At 38.0% G+C, this 20,261-nt stretch overlaps 1 protein-coding gene across 2 annotated transcripts in view; it reads right to left on the bottom strand.

Moving 5' to 3' along the window:
* Positions 1-206: 206 nt before the first annotated feature.
* bbs9 (Bardet-Biedl syndrome 9) overlaps positions 207-20,261 on the bottom strand; it is a 212,420-nt gene continuing 192,365 nt past the window's right edge. The window contains exons 22-23 of one of the 2 annotated variants that reach the window (XM_015372902.1): positions 2,009-2,348; positions 207-1,610 (exon numbers count right to left, since the gene is read on the bottom strand). In XM_015372902.1, the coding sequence (XP_015228388.1) occupies positions 2,014-2,348 (335 nt within the window). In that variant the 3' untranslated portion in view covers positions 207-1,610; positions 2,009-2,013. Of the gene's footprint in view, positions 2,349-20,261 lie in introns of both variants that reach the window. The other variant, XM_015372077.1, reaches the window with a different exon arrangement.

Here is a 20,261-nt window from a genome sequence, read left to right on the forward strand (position 1 = left end):
TTCTTCTTCTGTTTTTCTGCTCTATTTACATTGCAGTGTCCATACAAACTGTAAAACTCCCTGCATAATTATAATAAAGCAATTTATATGCATGAAACAAGTGGAGCATCAAGACAATTATTGTTATTGCCACATTGCCAGACAGGACACTGTTAAAAACAAAACAAAAAGAAAAATCAGAACCACAAATACAGGGCAAACGCCCACAGTCAGAAATCTTTATTACTAAATAGCCATGAAAAGTTAATTTTTACTTACTGTTTGAGGATTCTCACTACAGGCTTCACAGTTAGAGCAAAGTTTATTCTAAAGTGTAGAAACGTCTCCTGGAATGAAGAATGGCTTTAAGAGCAGACTCAAAGGATGAGCCTGATGGATCTGAAGCTCTAGTACATTTACAAAACCTGCTCTACATTTTAAACACCCACAGTGATGAGAAACAGTCACTTACAGTAAATGGTATCCAGTGGAAACCTTTAAAACATCGCCTAGATTCTAACACTCTCTCTTGGCAAACATGAGCTGGCGCTGCTATAATATCTACATTTTTATCATTTATCAAACTTGTTAAGTATCTACATTAAAAAAAGAAGGAAAGCTGTGTTTAAACGGGAGAACATGAGGTTTTGCTCAGACGAGATGCTGTGACCGATATTGCTAACATCTGTTTCACAAAACAAGCTAAAAATAAAAACATCCTTGACAAAAAAAGAGCTTCATTTGGACCCATTGACACAAGGAGTGATCCGGACAAGGAGCTGCTGCCACAGCAACAATGACTACTACAATACGTCCACAAACTGTCAATTCTGGCAAAAAAATACAAATGAAATAACTCAAATCAGCCGTTTTTGCATCACAAAATATGTTTGTGTCAAAATGCATCGAAGATTTTAACTGGAAGGACCCTTACCCTTGCACCCAAGGATGAATGGGCATGTATGAAACTACCGTGTGAACGTTATAGCACAAAAAGACAAGGTATAGCTGGATTCTGTAAAGGATCTATTGAAAATAAAGCTTTTCTGAACCTTTACGGAATGTTTTTTGGATTATTTCTGTCTGATGAGCTCTCAGATTTAGATACCAACAAAGACACAAATAGAACTATGCGTGTGTTTTGTTGGACTAATCCGAGTAGAGCAGTTTTTCTACAGGAAAAACCACAGTGTGAAGTTTATTGTAAAATCTAGAACACATTTTGTTTCTAAAAATAAGTCAGAAAGTTCATATTTAAACTGACATTCATTTAAAACACAGGTGAGCAGAGGAGCATTGGTCAGCTGGTTTCCATCATGCAAAGTATAATGGTGGGGCTGCATGGGGACCAGTATGTGTCGGCGGAGTCAAACATAAAAAAAAACAGTGAAGGTCAGATGGGGATGGAACCAGCAGCGGCTGTGGGATGTAGCCTTGATTCACCCCGCAGCATCGGGGTAATTTGACGAGCCAGGCAGTTTTATTCCTGGAGGAAACGGCGGTTCCAGCTCCGGCGAACCTCCGAACCACGCAAGGGGATGAGAGGACACTTCTGCTGCTGCATCCCTAACTGAGTGTGGGTGTGAGCTGGTTTGGGGCCCGTTCCGGGATTAGCGCTGTGGGTTCAACTGCTGCTGAGGCAGGACAAAGAAAATGACAAAGAAGGGAAAGTCAGCAGAACGCTGGGGGAGGACGTCGCTCTCATCCTCGCTCCTCACCACAGCTGGAAAACGTGCTCAGTGAGCGGCTGCATGCGGCGCATTCAGCAGAATCACAGCGGATTGGCGTGGTTTTGTAAAAGCATCCAGGAGGAAATGGTTTTGCCACTGAGATATTTGACAGAATACATTTACAACTAAAAACATATTGAAGCTTTATATACAAAAATGAATCCTTTAGATTACCCTGTTTTTGCAGAGAGGTAAACAGTATACAAACATGTACACAAATTCATGAGTGGAAGGTCTGTGGATGTTCAGCGGATGCTTATGAATGTTTTTATATGCATATAAAGAGCTTATTGCTTCACCTCCATCAACCTTCTGCAGCTTCTGTCTCCTTCTTCTTGTCTTTCACTTTTACAGAAGACTTCCTGGACACTTTTCTGTCCCCAGACTCCTTTCCTTCCTTCTCTTTCTCCTTCTTCTCCTTCTTTTCCTTGGAAGAGGAAGACTCTTTCTTCTTTGCCTCATCTTTGGGCTCTTTGGCTTCCTTGCTAGAATCCTTCTTTGACTCCTTTTTGTCTTTTGATGACTCCTTCTTCTCTTTTTTCACCTCCTTGATGGGCTCCTCTGGAACTCCTGCTTCCTCCTTCACGGATGCCTCTGATGGCTCTCTGGATACATCTTTCTTCTCTTTGGAGTCTTTTTCTGAAACAAGACATACAAAAAAGCAGAATAATTTTGTAACATTGTAGCTAAAATCTTGATTATGAGAGGAAAAAAAATGAGTTTAGGTAGAAGAAGAAAGGGAAACATTTATGTTAGTTAGAAAAGTGTTGAGGATGGAATAAAAGCCACAATCTGAGGCCTGGAGAAGGAATCTGGGAATCCTTATTCATCCATTTTTGCTACAGTTCTCTGCAAATGTTTGGCAGAAATGCCAAAAACTCAATCAGACCCGAGAGAAATACATTATTTTTGTTTCTTCTGTTGTTCTGATGAAGATGGAAGTTAAAATGGAAACATATCAGGTATGTTTAAGACAAAAACGTGTCTGATGAAAGCATAAACAATAGTACATTTCATTGTATCTCTGGTTGAACATTATAATCCCTTTTCCACTTGAAGATCCACTCACACACCTGAGGCTAATGTGAGCTCATCTGCAGAGCTTTACACAGCTTGACTACCTGCTAGTGGGGCATTGCAGCCATTTGGTTCAGATGTGTTGGGCAAAGGATGCATCTAAAACCTGCAGGACGAATCGAGGACAGCTGCTTTAATGGGTTTTCTTCCAGAACTGCCAGACCTTTATTTCTACTCAGATTCTCCTGCCCTTTCTAGAGAAAACCATCGGAAGTGGAAAGAGTACTAAAAATTGTAATTGAGTAAAAGTATCTTTCCTTTGCCTAAATTCTACTCAGAGTAAAAGTAAAATTACCCATCTCAAAATTTACTCAAGTAAAAGTACAAAATTACTTCATTTAAAATGTAATTTGAGTAAAAGTTACTTAGTTACTTTGAGTTATTTAATGCAAAAAAAGGATGAGTCATGAATCGAATTGAGCACAAGGTGTTTTAATGGATTTCAAGGTGTATTTCAGTGGACATCCACACTTGCAAAAGATCAGCTGGGCTAAGGAACATACTTCCTCACAGCAGAAGGACAGTCACAACCTGAACCATAAAGTGCAAACAATTTTAAATCCTACTGTCCAACAGACAACACCATGATAACTAACTTACCGCCACATTTTTTCGTAAATTGGATGCTGATGTTTTAAAAGCCGAAAGCTCCGTTTTGCTGGGTAGGCACATGTTGCTTTGCATTATCACATTGTTCCCTTTTGTGCATTTGAAAACAAATAATCCTTCCAAATATGGTCAAGAGTTTTTCTGGCTTTCATCTCCAGAATATGTTTCCTCTTCAGGCCTTTCCTCATTCATAGTCCCTAATTTGCGATTAACAACTACCATCTTCCGAAGCGCAGCACTGGATTATGAGACAATACAAAGGATAAATGCAAGGCAGGGCCACATTTTATTTTTTTCACTATCAGTATATATATATTTTTTTTACTCATTAATGTGAGGGGGTTTAAAATGTAGCAAAGTAAAACTACTTAGGTTAAAATTTACTCGAGTAGAAGTAAAAATTACATATTTCAAAAACTACTCAAAAAATTACAAATTACTCATAAAAAGTACTCAATTACAGTAACTTGAGTAAATGTAATTAATTACTTTCCACCCCTGAAAACCATCCACACAGCATGATGCTGCCACCATTATGTTTCACCATAGCGATGTTCTCTTCATAGTTCTCTGCATGTTTATTTCCATTCTTGCACGTATTCGGATTTTAAATCAGAATTTTCACTTATTTTCACTTATCTGACCAGAGCACCTTCTCCACGTGTTTGCTGTCTCACATACCTGGCTTGTAGCAATTCCTTTTCAGGAACTCTTGCAGTTTTCCCTCTAATGGGTTCTATGTTTCTAATTTTCCCACAACGGCCAGATTTAGGGGTCTGACCATAAGTTTTATAAACAGATTGTCTGACCCGATCTGTGAATCTGTGGAGCTCCTCCACAGTTGTGCTGCAGCTTAGTTGCTCCTTCCTTCGCTACTCTCAGTATCTGGAGTGTTTTTTGTTTGTTTTTATTTTTATTTTTTCAGGTGTATAGACAATTTGTGTTGTGTATTTGCAGTTTTGAAACAGTTATTTGAGTTTTTTTTTTTTTTTGCTTAGGACTTTTTAATTATACTTATTACATTTGAACATAAATATCTGTACTTTCTATTCTCCAGATAATGGATACCATTCTGAGAAGCAAGAAATGATTCCTTCAGCAGCTTTATAGCTGTAAAAAGCAGCGTATTCAGCTGCTCATGCTTACGTTCAGTTCAATCTATATTATGTTTTCAGAAATTTTAATAGAAAATGTGGATGAGGTAGTATTTTTACATAATGTCTACAAACACAATCAGTAAAAGAGGAAATTAATACATTTTCTGTGCAATATATTTTTTTAAGAATGTAATTTATTTTGTATGATATCAAGTGTAATGTAGAACCTGTACTTTTTTTCTGCTACTTAAGTAAAGGGGTTCAATCGATACTTTTACTATTACCAGTCTTTGTTTTTTTACCCAGGTTTCTGTATTTTTACTTAAGAATGTGAGTCCTAATTGTATTCCTTGAAAGTTGTATAATATCGTTACAATCATCTGTCTTGTCTGCCTTTTTTGTTGTCTTCAATCTGCTGATTGTTCACTAATATTTACAATCGAACCTATTATTTCTTTTGTACAGTATCATATACACTTAGAAGAATTCACACACTGGCATACTCTATTTTATTTTTTGAGCTAATTGTTTATAATTTAGAAAATATGACACTTAGGTTTTCTATTCCTTCAAAACTAGGCGTCACTTTGTTGTACTGTACTGCATTAAATTCCAATACAATAAATTGTCTGTGTCTGCAGCATCACAGAAAGAAAAAAAAACAATAACTAAAAGTAAAAGAGGTGTGAAAACTTTTGCAGATTGTCGTTTGTGTATCCAGGTGCATCTCTTAGTAGAAAAGTGATTGATGCAAATACAGAGAATAGATTTGCCCCTGCTGCTATTTAATTGACCTAGAATGAGGATTAGCTCATACTTGCATAATCAGCCGTGTTTTCTTTTGTTCCTTAACAGACTGATGCAAACACATCTTTAAAGTGAGAATAAACCGAGTGACGACGGCACCTGCTGCATGACAAAGAAACCACTCTTAATCCAAGTTCCCTTGTAGAGACACATGTATACACGCAGTCCTCAGCCCCACCTCCTCCAGCTTGAGCTGGCACTCTGATAAGATGATAACAGGGCTGTTGTCTGCCAACAATGAGACGCACTTCTTATCTCCATGAGAACGGAGAGGGTTTAGAGACCGCAGACGACAGCCTGGTATCTCGCTGAGTGGAGACTGCGTTACAACATCTGCCTCTAAAGGTATCTGAATGTCTCTGAATGTGTGGGATGGATCTTTCCTTGGATGTACGTGATGGAGACAACAGGCTGTGCTTTCAATGTGCTTAGAGACTCCAGAGAGGAGCTCTAATCAGACGGCCCATCGTCTAGGGCTTTAGAGACACAGACTCCAGTACTGTGTGGCAGGAGGGTGCTATAAACACTGATTACACTGAGCACAGAACATGAGATCTGTGCTCAAAACAGCTCGATTTTGACTGTAAGGAAAAATTAAACTAGTATGTGCATTTAATTATTTTCAAGAAATGTTTTATTTTTTTATTATTCTCACTAAGGAAGCAAATTAAATGGTAAAATCCATCTGCAGCAGCAACAATTTAACGCCTCGTAGTGGAACAGTTTAATTGGTTCTAACTGTGACGGCTCATTAAACTGCCTGTGTTTTATCGCCTAAAGCCACTTGTCTCCCCACCCGACCATAAAACCACAGAACTACAAACAGAAGACAGGGATACGTTGTATACAAGTACAAACAAGAAAACACAACTTTACATGCAAATGCAAATGTTGCTCCTTATCCACCCATGGGAGGATAAGGAGCAACATTTAAAAAGGATAAAACTAAGCTGCATGTAAATAATTGCCCCCACTCCCTCCTTCTACTCAGACATTTTACAGTTTGACTGTCTCAGACATGCTGGACGTGTCTATCAGAATAGAGAAGCTGTGCAGTAACAGAATGCCACGAAGAGAGAGTCTGCAGAAAGTGCTTTCAAACAGAAAAGAAGACGATCAGTCAGATTCTACGTTATCTGGGAAAATTTCATCAGTGGCTCTGTGCGGGTAAATCCCACAGTGACAGGCTAATCCAGAATGGATGCTAACTGTCTGGTTACCCCTTCACACAAAATCCCTCAGAAGACAAATCACTCCTCAGCAGCTGAGCCAACAAAAACCATCAGTCTGGGTGATTTTTTTTTTTTTTTTATCAGTCTGCATGTCAAGCAACAGCTGGAATTGAGAAACAGTTGAGGCATCAATCAATAGTTTCTCAGAGTTTAGAGGTTTTAATGCTTCTTGTGCCGAGACACCAGTTCCAGAAGTGATGATCTCTCCTCTCTAGAGGGAAAATTCTCTCTTATTCATCCACCCTAATCTTAAAATAGATCCTTCGGAGGATTATCTGACAGATTAATATTAGGAATAAGGCCAAACGCTTCCTATTACTTTTTAGACAAATGTTCAATTAGTCAAATGCAAAAAAACACCTTTTCAATCAAAATTTTTCCAGATTATAAATAACTATCTAAATTCTAAGTATAATTTTTCGCTTACATGAATGATATTAAAATACGTCATTAACATGAGTTCAAATGGATGTGATAAGGCGTCACTCCTGGTGCACTCCACTTCACAACTACTCGCCATATTGGCTATCGTATAGACGTGGCTGCATCACGACAACAGGTTTACATCAGCACTTCATGTGCTTTCTGTCCTTACACAGGTCAAACCGAAACAGTACCTTAACTTAAGGCTATTTATGTATTTTTTTTAATTATATCTGATTTATGATAATAAAATGTAAAGAATTGTGTGAGCTTTTGAAGTGTATTGCAGTTAATTATTTTAAGGATGACTGGAAAGATAAAAGCAAGCTTTTATGACAGGTGAGTGGATTAAACATGTTAAATTTGTTTGAACCGAGAGATAAACATTAAGCCTAAGGCAAGCTGTAATGGATTTAATGGGTCATGAACTGATTTAACAGCAGCCCAGCTGTGTTATAGACGTTAGCCTGGCAGTGAAGTTCAGCCTAATATAATCAAAATGATGACTTACATTGCTCTGTTGTTTAATGGCTGGAAATATGTGGAGTATAGGCCTAAATACATTTCTTTAATATCAAAGGAAAAAAGTTCAACGGAGGGTCTGAGTGCATAAAGGCACAATTAGGGTTGCAGAAGGTTTTTTCATGTTTCGTATAGTTTTGTTGATTAAAACAGGATTAAATCATTTTTGTTTAATAAATAAAGAAATGAAAAATACTTTTTTAAAATCGATGTCAACAACTACTAAATACTAACAATAAACTAGTCCTGTGTGACTAGCAGTGATGCTTGAATTTAATTAATTGTTTTGGAGTCAGTAGTTTCACTCTTACTAACCGTTCAGTTAAACGCTCAAGATCAATGTGTGGCACTGGAGGCCGGTCAACAATCATTAATGTGGGAGGGGTCAAACCTTCGACTGCTGTGTGTCAAAGGTCAACGATCCTCACCTCCTTGGCTTGTTTTTTCAGCACAAATACAAAATAAATGCAAACTAAAACTCAATTTAGATGTTTTCTTTTGCTTTAAATAACAATGAAACAGTCAAACGAAAGCCCATTTGTTTTCGACAAATAATCAATATGTTTCCAAGAAGACTTTTATTTTTGTTTTACTTCTTCAGACAGTTTTTTTCAGTACAAACACAAAAATGTTCCATCTATTTTAATGAATTCCAGTCAAAGGCAACAATGTCTACACAAATAGCTTTGGACCTTGAGCTTCAATACATCTTTGATATCTAAAAACATATGCATGTAAACCGCTCTCCATTGGCGTTTTGAACATTTTATGGGTGCAGATTCAATACCATAAGGCTATAAGGTTTCTGTACGCTCATGTCAACTTTTTCACTTTGAGGGTGAAACCAAACTGAGCACATAAAAAACCCATTTAAACTACAATTGTTTGTATCAATATTCATTATCAGTGTGGACTTTGGGTTCAATTCTGAATTCATAAATATAATTAAAACTTGCGTATACTCAGTTTAAAAATATATATATTTCAAGCTATTAAAAAAAAGTTAATCAATTAATACAACATATTTATAGTGTAATCCAGCTCTAACTTTGGAGCCTATAAAAACCAGGAGAAAATGGGTGGATGCACTGGAAGGAGAGATACTAGAGGAGGATGAGGTGGAAAATGGATGGCTGTACAAATGATGGATAAATGGATCAAATGTTAAGAAAATGGGTCAGGAAATTAAGTCCTGAAATACCACTACTTTCCATGTGCAATATTCAGTTTTTACATTTTTACCTTTTTATGCAGACTGTGTATGAAGACTGTCAAACAGAGTCGGGTGCTTGGCAGAATGTTTGTTAAAATAGGAATCTTTGATAGGCCGCTGATTGCAGGGGAGTGCTGGCCTAGTGGTTAGGGCAGTATGTTTGTGCTCTGAGAGGTTTGCAAGTATCCAGTTCGATCCCCACAGCCAGTACTCAGTGTTCCGATTGTGGTGATGGCTAGCCAAGACGGGCTGACCTGCTCAGTTGGTAGAACATGAGACTTTTATCTCAGGGTTCATGGGTTCATGTCCTGTGTTAGTCAAGCTAATATTTATAGGGGAGTGGTGGCCTAGTGGTTAGGGCATAGAGCTTGGAATCCTGAGGTTCTGAGTGTGAGCCCCACTCCCACAGACTGCCACTCTACGTCCCTGAGCAAAGACCCTTAATCCCACACTGCTCCCAGGGCGCCGCACAATGGCAGCCCACTGTTCCCCAAATGGATGGGTTGAATTCTAAAAAAAAAAGAAAAAAGATAGCAAATAGTTTGTTGTTTACATGGGTTTTAGTTTTGTGGTGCTGAAAGGACAGTTCCTTTAAAAAAGGAACATTTATTTTGTTGCAATAGTTTGTATTTTAGTATTTACCTGTTTCTGTTTCTCTGTCAAGTATCCCACTTGTAGCACTTGTAGGGACATGTAGGATTCCTGATTACAGCCATCAATGTTTTTAGAGTCAGCAGGAGGTATCCTTTACTCAAAAATTGGTGAAAAAGTAGTTACCGGTAATGTGAAGTCTAACAGTAAAAACAAAGGATCATGCCAGACCTCTAATTGTGTTGCATAACATTATAAAAATCATCTGTGAAAACGGGCTGCTCAGTGGAGCAGTGGGTAGCGCTGCCACCTTGTAGCAAGAAAGTTTTGGGTTCAATTCCCAGCCTGAGGTTTTACTGTATGGAGTTTGCATGTTGTCCCTGAGCATGCGTGGGTTCTCTCTGGGAACTCCTGCTTCATCCCACAGTCCAAAAACATGACTGTTAGGTTAATTGGCTTCCCTAAATTCTCCTTAGGTGTGTGTGTGAATGATTGTCCTGTTTGTCTCTGTGTTGCCCTGCGATGGACTGCGACCTGTCCAGGATGTACCCCGCCTTTCGCCTCTAGACAGTTGGAGATAGGCACCAGCACCCCTAGCGACCCCGCTTGCGATAAGCCTGGTGGAAAATGGATGGAAATCTGTGAAACCTGTCCGTGTATTCATAGGTCAGGAACATTCACATTCACCGAAGGAGAGTTAAGTAGTAAAAATGTGCGTGAGGGCTGGGTCCTTGAGGGAGTGGTAATGACTTGATAAACGTTAATGTTGTAAGACAAGATGGCACCTTTACTCCTGTATGATGATTTGGCGTGTGGACCAAACAGTGCAGGGCGCCTGTAAAATGGCAATAAGGTGAATTTAAGCTCTTCTTTTACATGTGAAAGCAGCTACCTGGCATTTTTAGTTGTGGCTAAAATGATGGATAGTCGCTGTAATCCATTGTAAATCTTACCAAGTTGTAGATCTGTTAAACAGGAAGCTGGGTAATGCATTTCATTAAAAAGCACATCATTAAAGTGAATGTTCCTTAGGAGAATACATCTATTATAACATTGTTCTCTAGCATGAGTGAGGAGGTGTTTCATTTAAAGTAATTTGTTTGTCGTCATTAAGAAAAGGAATAAAAAGGCTGTCACCTAATTCATGAAGAGATTAGCTGTAATGACATGAGTGCTTGTGCAGTTTGAGGTTTGCTATTAGATTCTGAGGTACTTTGCTGTATGTCTCCTCTCTACTTATCCTGGGTTTTCTTAGTATGCCTTGTTAGCCATGGAGTAGATGGGGACATAATTTCCCTGGTTGCCCCTCAGGCTCCTATTACAAAAGGTGAATGGGGAAGACGGAATGATTTCATTTGAGGAAAACCCAGCTGCTTTGAGGAGACTTAAAGGTGGAAATCTATGTTTTTTTTTTTCTCTTAGCTTGAAATGAATATTTTCTTACTGATTTATCCTGAACAAAACCTCTCCATCAATTATGTAAGGAAATTTCTTATTGTCAGTTTTAAAAGGTTTTCTGATTGAACTTGATTGACACCCTCAGAAAAACTCTACAAAGACATCAACTTTTGCTCATAGTGGTCCTGTTTTTACTTTAACGCTATGTACAGTTAACATAGACGCATCTTGTGTTAGGTGCGCATCTCGGTCATATGTTCTGGCTTTGCTCTAGGCTCCTCCCTCTTTTGGGAGTCAATCTTTAGGGCGATTCCATTTATATGTAGGAGGAGTATTGAACAAATTGCTCTCACTGCCTTATTCGGGGTTGTACCTCCGACTACACCGCTAACAACGCAGCAGGCCACTGCCACAGCATGTGTTACACTACTTGCAAGACACCTAATATTATTAAATTGGAAGAGAGCTGCTCCCCCATCTCATAAGCAATGGATGGAAGATGTCATGTTTAATCTGAAGCTTGAGCATCTAAAACATACAGTTAATGACTCAATTCACCGATAAAATACCACCTGGCAGCCATTTCTTTTGTATTTTAGACAAATTTCTCCTGAGTATACAGCCCTCCCACCCCTCTTCCCTCCTCTCCTCCTCCATTCTTACTAATATCTGATGTCAGCACCTGTTGTTATTTCTTCTGTCTGTTTAATTGCCGTTCTTGCATGTTTAAAACCAATAAAAAGATTAGAAAAATAGTAATAACACTATGTAGAGTTTTTGAAATGGTCTTTATTTCTTTCTGTGCTGAAATTTGACTAAAAGTATTTGACAAATGTATGTATAATAGTTCAACCTGGAAAGACTCACAGGTAGAAAAAGCAACAAATAGAAGTTTTTATTGTGAATAAGATGTTAATTAGTCTTTGGCGCGCAACCCTTAGCAGAAGACATCGGTGCTGAAATAGTTGTTCTACAGGAGCAGGTGGATCTAAGTTAGAGACGTCTTTCTCCTTGGGGTCTGACACTGGTAGTGGAAGAGGCTAGAGAATGAGGGGAACACTAGACAGGATATAAGAATGAAGGTTCATTGATAACAGAACAGAAACAATGGCAACTTACTGTATATTTGGCATTGTTTCTAAATTCAAGTAGGACCCCCTCTTTTTTTCCCAATTTTTATACCGGCTTTAATTCTTGGTGGCACAGATTCATTAAGGTGACAAAAATTATTTTTAGAGAATATTTTAATCCGTATCTCATGCTAGCATCACACAGTTTCTGTAGATTTGTCAGGAAAGTGTATTTTATGAAGCTCTCCTGTTCCAGCACATCCAAACATGTATCTCATGATGTGGCATTAAAATGCGAAAAGGAAAAACCTGAAACCTGAAAAACACAACGAATAAATGGTGTGGGTATTAGCTCACATTAGACTAGTGTGATCTCTTGTTTTGATGCTCTTACTTGAGTTCCTCATCTTCTAAAAGAGTTAAGTCGGAAACACTTGTTTGTTCCTGGTGACACAAAAACAAAAACCACTGCAACAAAGGTCAGAGTGACCAAGAGATAAGGACACCGACGCAATCTGTGGTTTGTTCAAAGCCCACATGTTCCGCCTGGATTCATGTGTTAGCAGTGGATCATAGCATTGCATTCATCTGCAGGCAGGCATAGTCAAAATAGTGGAGGCCGCACAGATCGCCCGCATCCAAGCGCCGTCGGTGAGCCGGAAGCTGAAGCTGGAAACCTGCTGATTTAAGGAATCCACTATGCTGTTTGTGTGTGGGAGAAAGAATCTGCTATCAACTGTCTGATTGAATCTGTGCTAAAGTAGTTGAAATCCTTGAGATTGGAGTGATGTTTAAAAAAACAAATCTATGTAGTCAATAGCATGGGAAATGGTAAAAGTATAAACTAATACCCCTTTCCCACTGGCTGAAAAACAAGTTTAAACCTGGAAAAAATCATATAGCCTCTTTCCCAGTAAAAAAACAGGCTTAATGCGTGTTTTCAAGTATGGGTCGATCAACCAACAATCGGCATTTGGCTCCCTTTCCACTGGCAAAAAAAGCTGGGTCTGACCCCTAGCTCACAAGCTGCGTGGCATCTGTACCCTCCTACTGAGTGTCTGGTAGCACCATCACGAAGGGTTAGCTTTGATGATGTCACCAGTGAGACAGAAATCAGGTTAGACACTGACTTTTTTGCCCATGGGAAGGGAGCAAAATGCCGATTGGTAGGGGGTCAAACCAGGTATGAAAAACATTGGTTAACTCCATATTTTCAGTGGGAAAGAGGCTAGTAGCCAAAACAATTCCCTAATGTTTGGAACTTTACAGACAGGCGCATAAAACAGATCCTAATATTTAAACAAAGGGTTCGAAAAACAGCTGTTTCCCCCTCCCTGCAGTAAAATGTAGTATATTTATTGCTAAAAAGATTATTATTATTATTTTGAAGTTTTAATATACTGAAGTGTATGAAAGCTATTTTTTGCACTCAGGAGGGAAATGCTTAAAGCATTTTACACCTGATGTTTGTTTTCATAATTCAGATATTAGATGCTAAGTCATATCTGTTCCTAAAATAACTTTGTTAGTGTAGTTTGTTTACATTTAAGCGAGGCAATGCAAGCATTTAGGAAAAAGTCAGGTTTTGTCTACTTCTGTGAATCAAATCCTGAGAAAATTGCAGTGAACAAAAATCAGCATAAAAAAAATACAATTGTTTTGCAAAAAACTGGTGTTAAACAGTAAAATATTAAAATTATTCAGAAAAACATTTGTGAAAACTACATGTAATGATGTCCAAATTGTAATTCTTATTTGTTTGTTGTCTTTAAATGAATCTAGTGAAACAGTTCACCAATTTTTTACCATCCACAGCTGTGCAGTAAACTAAAAACCGTGGCTTCTTGCACAAGCTTTTATAAAGTGTTTGTGAAATTCAGAATTAGATTGTGAAAGGAGAACCACAGACCTTACACATAAGGCGTGCTAACTGCACACGCTTTTTAGAAATAACAGGGATATTTGCAGTGGCATATTGGGGCATAAGAAAAATCAAAGAGCAGGAGTAAAAAAAAAAAAAAAAGGATAATCCAAATATTTGCTAAATAATAGTAAATTCTATTTATTTCCATCTACCAAATTATTTTGATATTTCGCCATTAATACATGTTTTTTAGTCGATTTTAAAGCTGAGACCTTTTGTTTGAAGCTAAAATCATATTGCAAGAAGATCTTTATTGCTGAATTTGAACTTGTACTGTTAAACAGCTTTTTGTATAAACAAAGTAATTGTCTTCTATACAGCAGCGGGCTTCGATTTAAGAAATTTGAAACAATAAAAAAGATAAGTCTGATAAAGAGTTTTGAGGACTTACTAATAAAGAGAACAAGAATAATTTAAAACAGGAAAAAATGAATGTAGGAAGAGAGAAAAGACTGATTTATGTTTTCAGATGAGGCAATAAAGTTGAGAAACGCAATGAGAGGCAAAAATTTAAAGATAGAGAGAGGGTGAGACAGGTTGCTTTCTCTCTCTCTCTCTCTCTCTCTCTCTCTCTCTCTCTCTCTCTCTCCGTCTCTCTGGGTGTGGTATAGTGGGTGGGTTCATTCCCGTGGTCGGCCAAGATATTTTTTCTTTGCTCAGCTACGCCCTGCAACTAACCAACATGCAGAGACACACATACCGGCACACACATAATGTACAGAAAAATATATGGTGGCAAGTCCAAGGAACCAAACGATAGAAAAGAACATGGAGTTTTCCAGGTCTGGTAGGGAAACAAAACCTCTAGATTTCCCTCTTGTGAGACACAAACGCAGTTTTTATGTCAAAAACATGCACAAATGCACCCATACATGCGTATGTCTACTTCCTCTGCACTCTCTGCTCTCCTTCTAAATACAGCCCACCACATCAGAGACAACATTTACAACACTGGGTGAGTTACACTGGCATACACACACACACACGTAAACTGTAAATTTTACTCAATATACTTAGCATATACATAACTCTAAAATGAAAACACACACCATGCAATAAACCCAGTATAATGATTTGCACATGTGGACAGACACACACATACTGTACCCTAAATGTAGGATGCTAAATCTAGTTTGGGTATTGTGTGTTTGTTCAGTTGGCCTCTGTTGTGGTTGGCCTGTTGTTCTGGTCTGAGACGCAACAGACCATCCCTGGAAAGGGCTTTAACACTCCTCTACCATAGCAACATAAACATGCACACACTTTTAAACAGACACACAAATTAAAGACAATCTATTCATACGTATTGTGCATATCTTAAATACTGAACACACACATACAGGCTAAATATTTGGATATTTTTAAGTTAGGCTAAAAAATATTTATATATCTGCTATATTTAGATCTAATATCATTTTCATTCAACCAAGAAGTTTGTTTTTATTTAAATTTGTATCATTTATACCTTTCTCTCTCAACCACTCCTCACCAGATTGTCTCCACCTTGCAATTCCATTGTCAGTGTGCACCGCCAGCCCTCTCTGGATTCTCATCAGCTTCTGACTGTTACGCTCTGGAATTCTGCCTGTCTACATTTTGTTCAACCTGCCTCCAGTCTGCTCAAAGCCAGTCGTCAGTCTGTTCAGCCATTATTTCACAACTGTAAGCATGTTAAAGGTCTGTCTGCCTGAATCTGCTTTTCACCAGCTGCTTCTGCCTTTGTTTGCCTCCTCAAGCCTTCAAACTTTCCCTTTAGCTTGTCACCTACTGGATTAGGTAGTACTGGACTAGTTAGCTACTAGTCTCCCTGCCTGCATTCCCATTCATCACCCTGACTTACAATAAACATTTTATATGCAAAACTGTGTTTGGATGATGATCTAGTTCTGAGGTGTCTTGTAACAGAGGTCGTCATCTATAAAGATGCATACTATGTGTCAATTTTCGGGGGAATATATACATTTTATGGCCATTTTCTTTTTCAAATAGTTGTTTAGCCTTCCTCGGTTATCAATGGGAACACAATTTCTGCCTTTTTCAATTAATATTTCAACAACTTTCAACAATGGTTAGCAATCAGCTCCAAGTCTCTGGGCTGGAAGTCCTGTTTGCCATCGCCCTAATCTAAAGCTCCCTGTATAGATTCTTTATTAGATACAAATCAGGACTTTGGTAGGATGACTAACGTTGACTTGCTGTCATAATAACAATAACAACAACAGCAGCTCTGTATCTTTAAGAGACATGTTTAAAGGAAAGTAAGGAAGAAAAGCAACAAGCTCATGTCGATGAAGTGATAAATCATAATGACAAAACCACATGAAGTCCATCATTAACATGAATTTCTTGGGTTTAAATAAAATCATGATGACAAAGAAACTATTCCTTGCAGAAAGCCCACACGTCCCTCTCCTCAGTGCCAATCCTGCACTGAGGAGAGTAAAGGATTGGCACCATATGGATATTTCTATCTATGTATCCCTCCAATCCCTCCAGCGATAAAGAAAGAATAGTCTCCCAAATGATTTCTTGATCTGTGCCCAGGGCTCGTTGATCAGACATGCAAACCACATCATTAACTTCCTTCCATGTGAAGTAGCAGTGGCTCCACTTTAAGCTTCTCCCAGATGATGGAGCTCTTTAAAGAAATGCCTGATGCCCCATATGGAAAGAACATCTAAGCTACTTTAATTGTAGGTTTTGCTCCTTCAGCTATCATGAAAATCTCATGACCAGTTCAAATGTAAACAAATCTGTTAACTTTTGTTCTTCATGATGACTAAGTAGAGGAAACCCAAGAACTGCAGGTCAAGACCAGATCTGCTAGTTCTTGCATCCTGTCATCAACAAATCTAAAACCCTCTCCAGTTTGAACAGAGACTTGCCTCTACTCTCAGCCCTTCAACCTGGGAAGTGTTTTCTTCAATGCAGGTGAGAACAAACGGAAAATGCAGTGAAGTTGAGAACCTGGATCAACACTTTGGAGTCTTTTCAATTTCACCCTAATGACTTCCAAGCATGTACGTCATAGTGTCCTGTGGGACCCTCAACGTGGCTATTAAGAAATCTGCATTGCCCAAAAACAATTACTCCTCTCAAATAGCGTGTACCGCATTTACGAATCTGGAACATTTTTTCTGATTTAAACCCAGAATTTTAGATTTACAGCTCCCTCTGCTACAGCTTTAACTCCTATTCCCCGCTGAATGACAGCATCAATAAAACTCCCACCACGTGAAACGTAAATTGACAAGGTATAACCAGCAGGGCTGAAAGTTTTGCGCCTCATGAAGCTAATTCTAAAAATATGTACAGACATTTGCAGATCTTCTTATATTTCAGTTTGCAGTTCTCTGTGTTTTTCTTCTTGCTCATGTGTCCTATAAAGTGGAAGGGGAAACACAGAGGCAGCCACAAAAGAGGAACCCTAATAGGGGAATACCCTGCATGCAGAATCCCCTTTCTCCAACCTTAAAACCTCACTAAGGGACCCCATGAGAACCGGAGGGACACCACAGTGTATTTACAGGATAATAAAAATAGAACTAAACCTCACAGTCTTCAGGATGCGGCGTAGAATACAGTTATAGAGAGTTCACACCTACTCTGGATGCACTGCTAATGGAGGTCAGCCATGAAATCCTGAACCACATTTATAAGAATGAAACATTGCAGCAGAACATTTAAACAATAAAAAACACAACTTCTTTTTTTATAGTTCCTTCTAAACTTTTTTCACCTGCATCCTTTACCTTTTAATTTCACCCATATACCTCCTTAATTTCCTATCGATGTTTTTTGTGTTCTTATAATCAGTTTGCCTTCTTAACCATTTACCTCTCTTACATCCTTCTCTCTGTTGTCCTGTTATATGTATGATTTTTCCACACAGTCGTTGTGTTTACAAATGAACACCTGTTTAACTTCATCTTAAGAAAAATAGCAGCTGCGGCTCTGCATGTGTCTTTTAATTGTGCTGTGGTAAGCCACCGTTCTTCCTACTTCTCCTCTGCACCATGACCTCTGCCAAAGATACATTTCTCAGCGCCACATCTCCAACAGGAATGGAATTAGGGGGAAATAAGGGAGAAAGCAGTAAAGTAAGATGTCTGACCCCTACTGGGTAAAAACAGAGGAGACATTGTACTTGGAGGAAGGAGTGGTTACATTTTTCAATATTTCCCACACCCATGCTTGACCAAACTATAAACCCTCATCTATCTTTGCCTTTAACTTACATCTCAATAGCATACGAATCATTTAATCTAAAATAAGCTACAGTTGTAAACCTAAAAGATTACTGCAGACACAAAACGTCATCTTAACTTTTGAGTATTAAAACTTCCTTCAGCTCCGTCTGTACCTTCTACGTAGTTAAACAAAGGCTTATGATATGTCATGAAAGAGATTGCTTGAAGCTGAACACCGTTATGTTTGAGAATTTTGTTTTACAGTATGAAAAAGGGAACATATTGACTTGGCCTGTTGTGTTGACACAATCTGCTTCTTGCCATACTGGCACAATACTCCTTATAACGCATTGAAGAAGCCTTCAACTGCTTTTAATTGTTTACATTACAGGATGCTGAGACCTGGATTGATAAAAACAAACCCTGACAGTGCGACAGACAAGCTACAACTAACTGGCTAGAAGTTAGCCACCGACAATGCTAATGCTAAGGAAGTAATAATAAGGAAGACCAGTTATTTTAATGATCCACCCGGAAAAAGTACATCCTCCCCTATGCCTTTAAGAGTTGAGAGGCCTGTAGGTGCAAAGTCCAGTCTTTAAATACTGGGATGACATGTTGTTTTCAAATGAAAGAAGAAAAAGTTCCGCAGGTTTTAATCAAAGCTAGTTATATTCTCCAAACACAGCGACAGCATGTTAGTAGAATAAAACGAAGAAATAGTTTTAAGTCCAAAAACTCTATTTCCCCGCTTTTCACTTTTCCTTTTTTTTTTGTCAGTTTCTAAAACAAATTTAACCACATTAATGACAAGCTGACAGCATAGTGACATAATATTAGTGCTGAGGATCCGACCATCATTCACGCTGTCTGTTTGTAGCTCCACGCCTGCCAGAGTCAAATTCATCAAATTTGCCTGTAATTAATAAACCCCCCCCACCACACACACACACACAGGCACAGCAAATTTACAGCAAACACACTTTATTACACCACATTAACAGGCAGAACCGCTGTGACTAGAAACACATGGAGCCTTTTGACAAACACAAACACACTAAATTAATTCAATAAACAGCTTTCAAGTGATGCTTAATATGATTTCAGAATGACTCAGTTATTTTAATGACATTTTACCTAAGACACACACACACACACACATTCAGGCCTGGGGGGGGGGACTTCCTCGTTAATCAAACATGTTCAGCAAACTGCAGCAACACAGCTCAGCTTCTTTCCTAACACTGAATGACATTTCCTTACCCTCCTTACTTCCTCTGCAGCTTTGGTAATCCCTTAAGTAATGTTTGTGGATTTACAGGACCATATGCTACTGTCAGTGGCTTACTATAAAATATTTTTTTGCAAGCATTTCGTAAATAATTAACAAGTAAAAACATACTGAATCAATACTAGATGTTATAAAGGAACACTATAACTATTTCTAGAGTTGAAAATTAATCTTCTAAAGATATTTTCTTTTAACAGTACAATAAAAATTAAGGTTTTATTGTATTTTTTTTCTATACAACAAAGCTCTAAAAAATAAGCTAGGTAACATTTCTGAATAGATTTTAATCAGTGAAATTTTTCTGAAGAGGCTTTGCAGCTTTCGATGCAGGTACAGCAGATTCTGCAACAGTTTCTTCCCCACTGCCTTCAGACAGTTGAAGTGTTGAAAAAAACTAAACTAACTCAAACAAACTTTGCATCACATTTATAACACCAAACCAAACATACTGAATATTTGCACACCATGTATATTAATGCTTTAAACTTCCATATCAATGCGTTTTTTTTTCACAATGTTTTTGTCTCCCACACTGTTTATATTTTGACCACTGCTGCACTTTATGGAATGGAAATGTTAATTTATTGTCTGAAAGTTGTACTAAACTACATTTTGTTTTGTATACATTGTGTGTATACAAAATGTCAAAAAAGGTTGTCTGATTTTCACTAGGTATTAAGAAAACAAAATATTTTGATATCAGTTTGATGTGAAGCCTACACTTAGTCTCCACATTGATAATTTAAGCTAGCTGGTGTATATTTTTTCATATTTACTCAAGTACTAGATTGCTTAAAATCTGCACTGCAGTAATCTTAGTCTAATTGAATTACATTAGTCCTACGGAAGAGGATTAGGGCAGAAATCTGACTTTTATCTCAGAATTCTGACTTTTTTTTATTGTCAGAATTCAGTCAGAACTCTGAGATTAAAGTTAGAATTCTGAGAAAAAAGTCAGAATTCTGAGCTTAAAGTCAGAATTATGTAAAAAAAAAAGTCAGAATTCTGAGATTACAGTCAGAATTCTGATATTAAAGTCAGAATTCTGTGAAAAAAGTCAGAATTCTGAGATTAAAGTCAGAATTCTGAGATTAAAGTCAGAATTCTG

Source organism: Cyprinodon variegatus, unplaced genomic scaffold (genome assembly GCF_000732505.1).
Source record: "Cyprinodon variegatus isolate N-32 unplaced genomic scaffold, C_variegatus-1.0 Scaffold0, whole genome shotgun sequence".
NCBI classification, from domain to species: domain Eukaryota; kingdom Metazoa; phylum Chordata; class Actinopteri; order Cyprinodontiformes; family Cyprinodontidae; genus Cyprinodon; species Cyprinodon variegatus.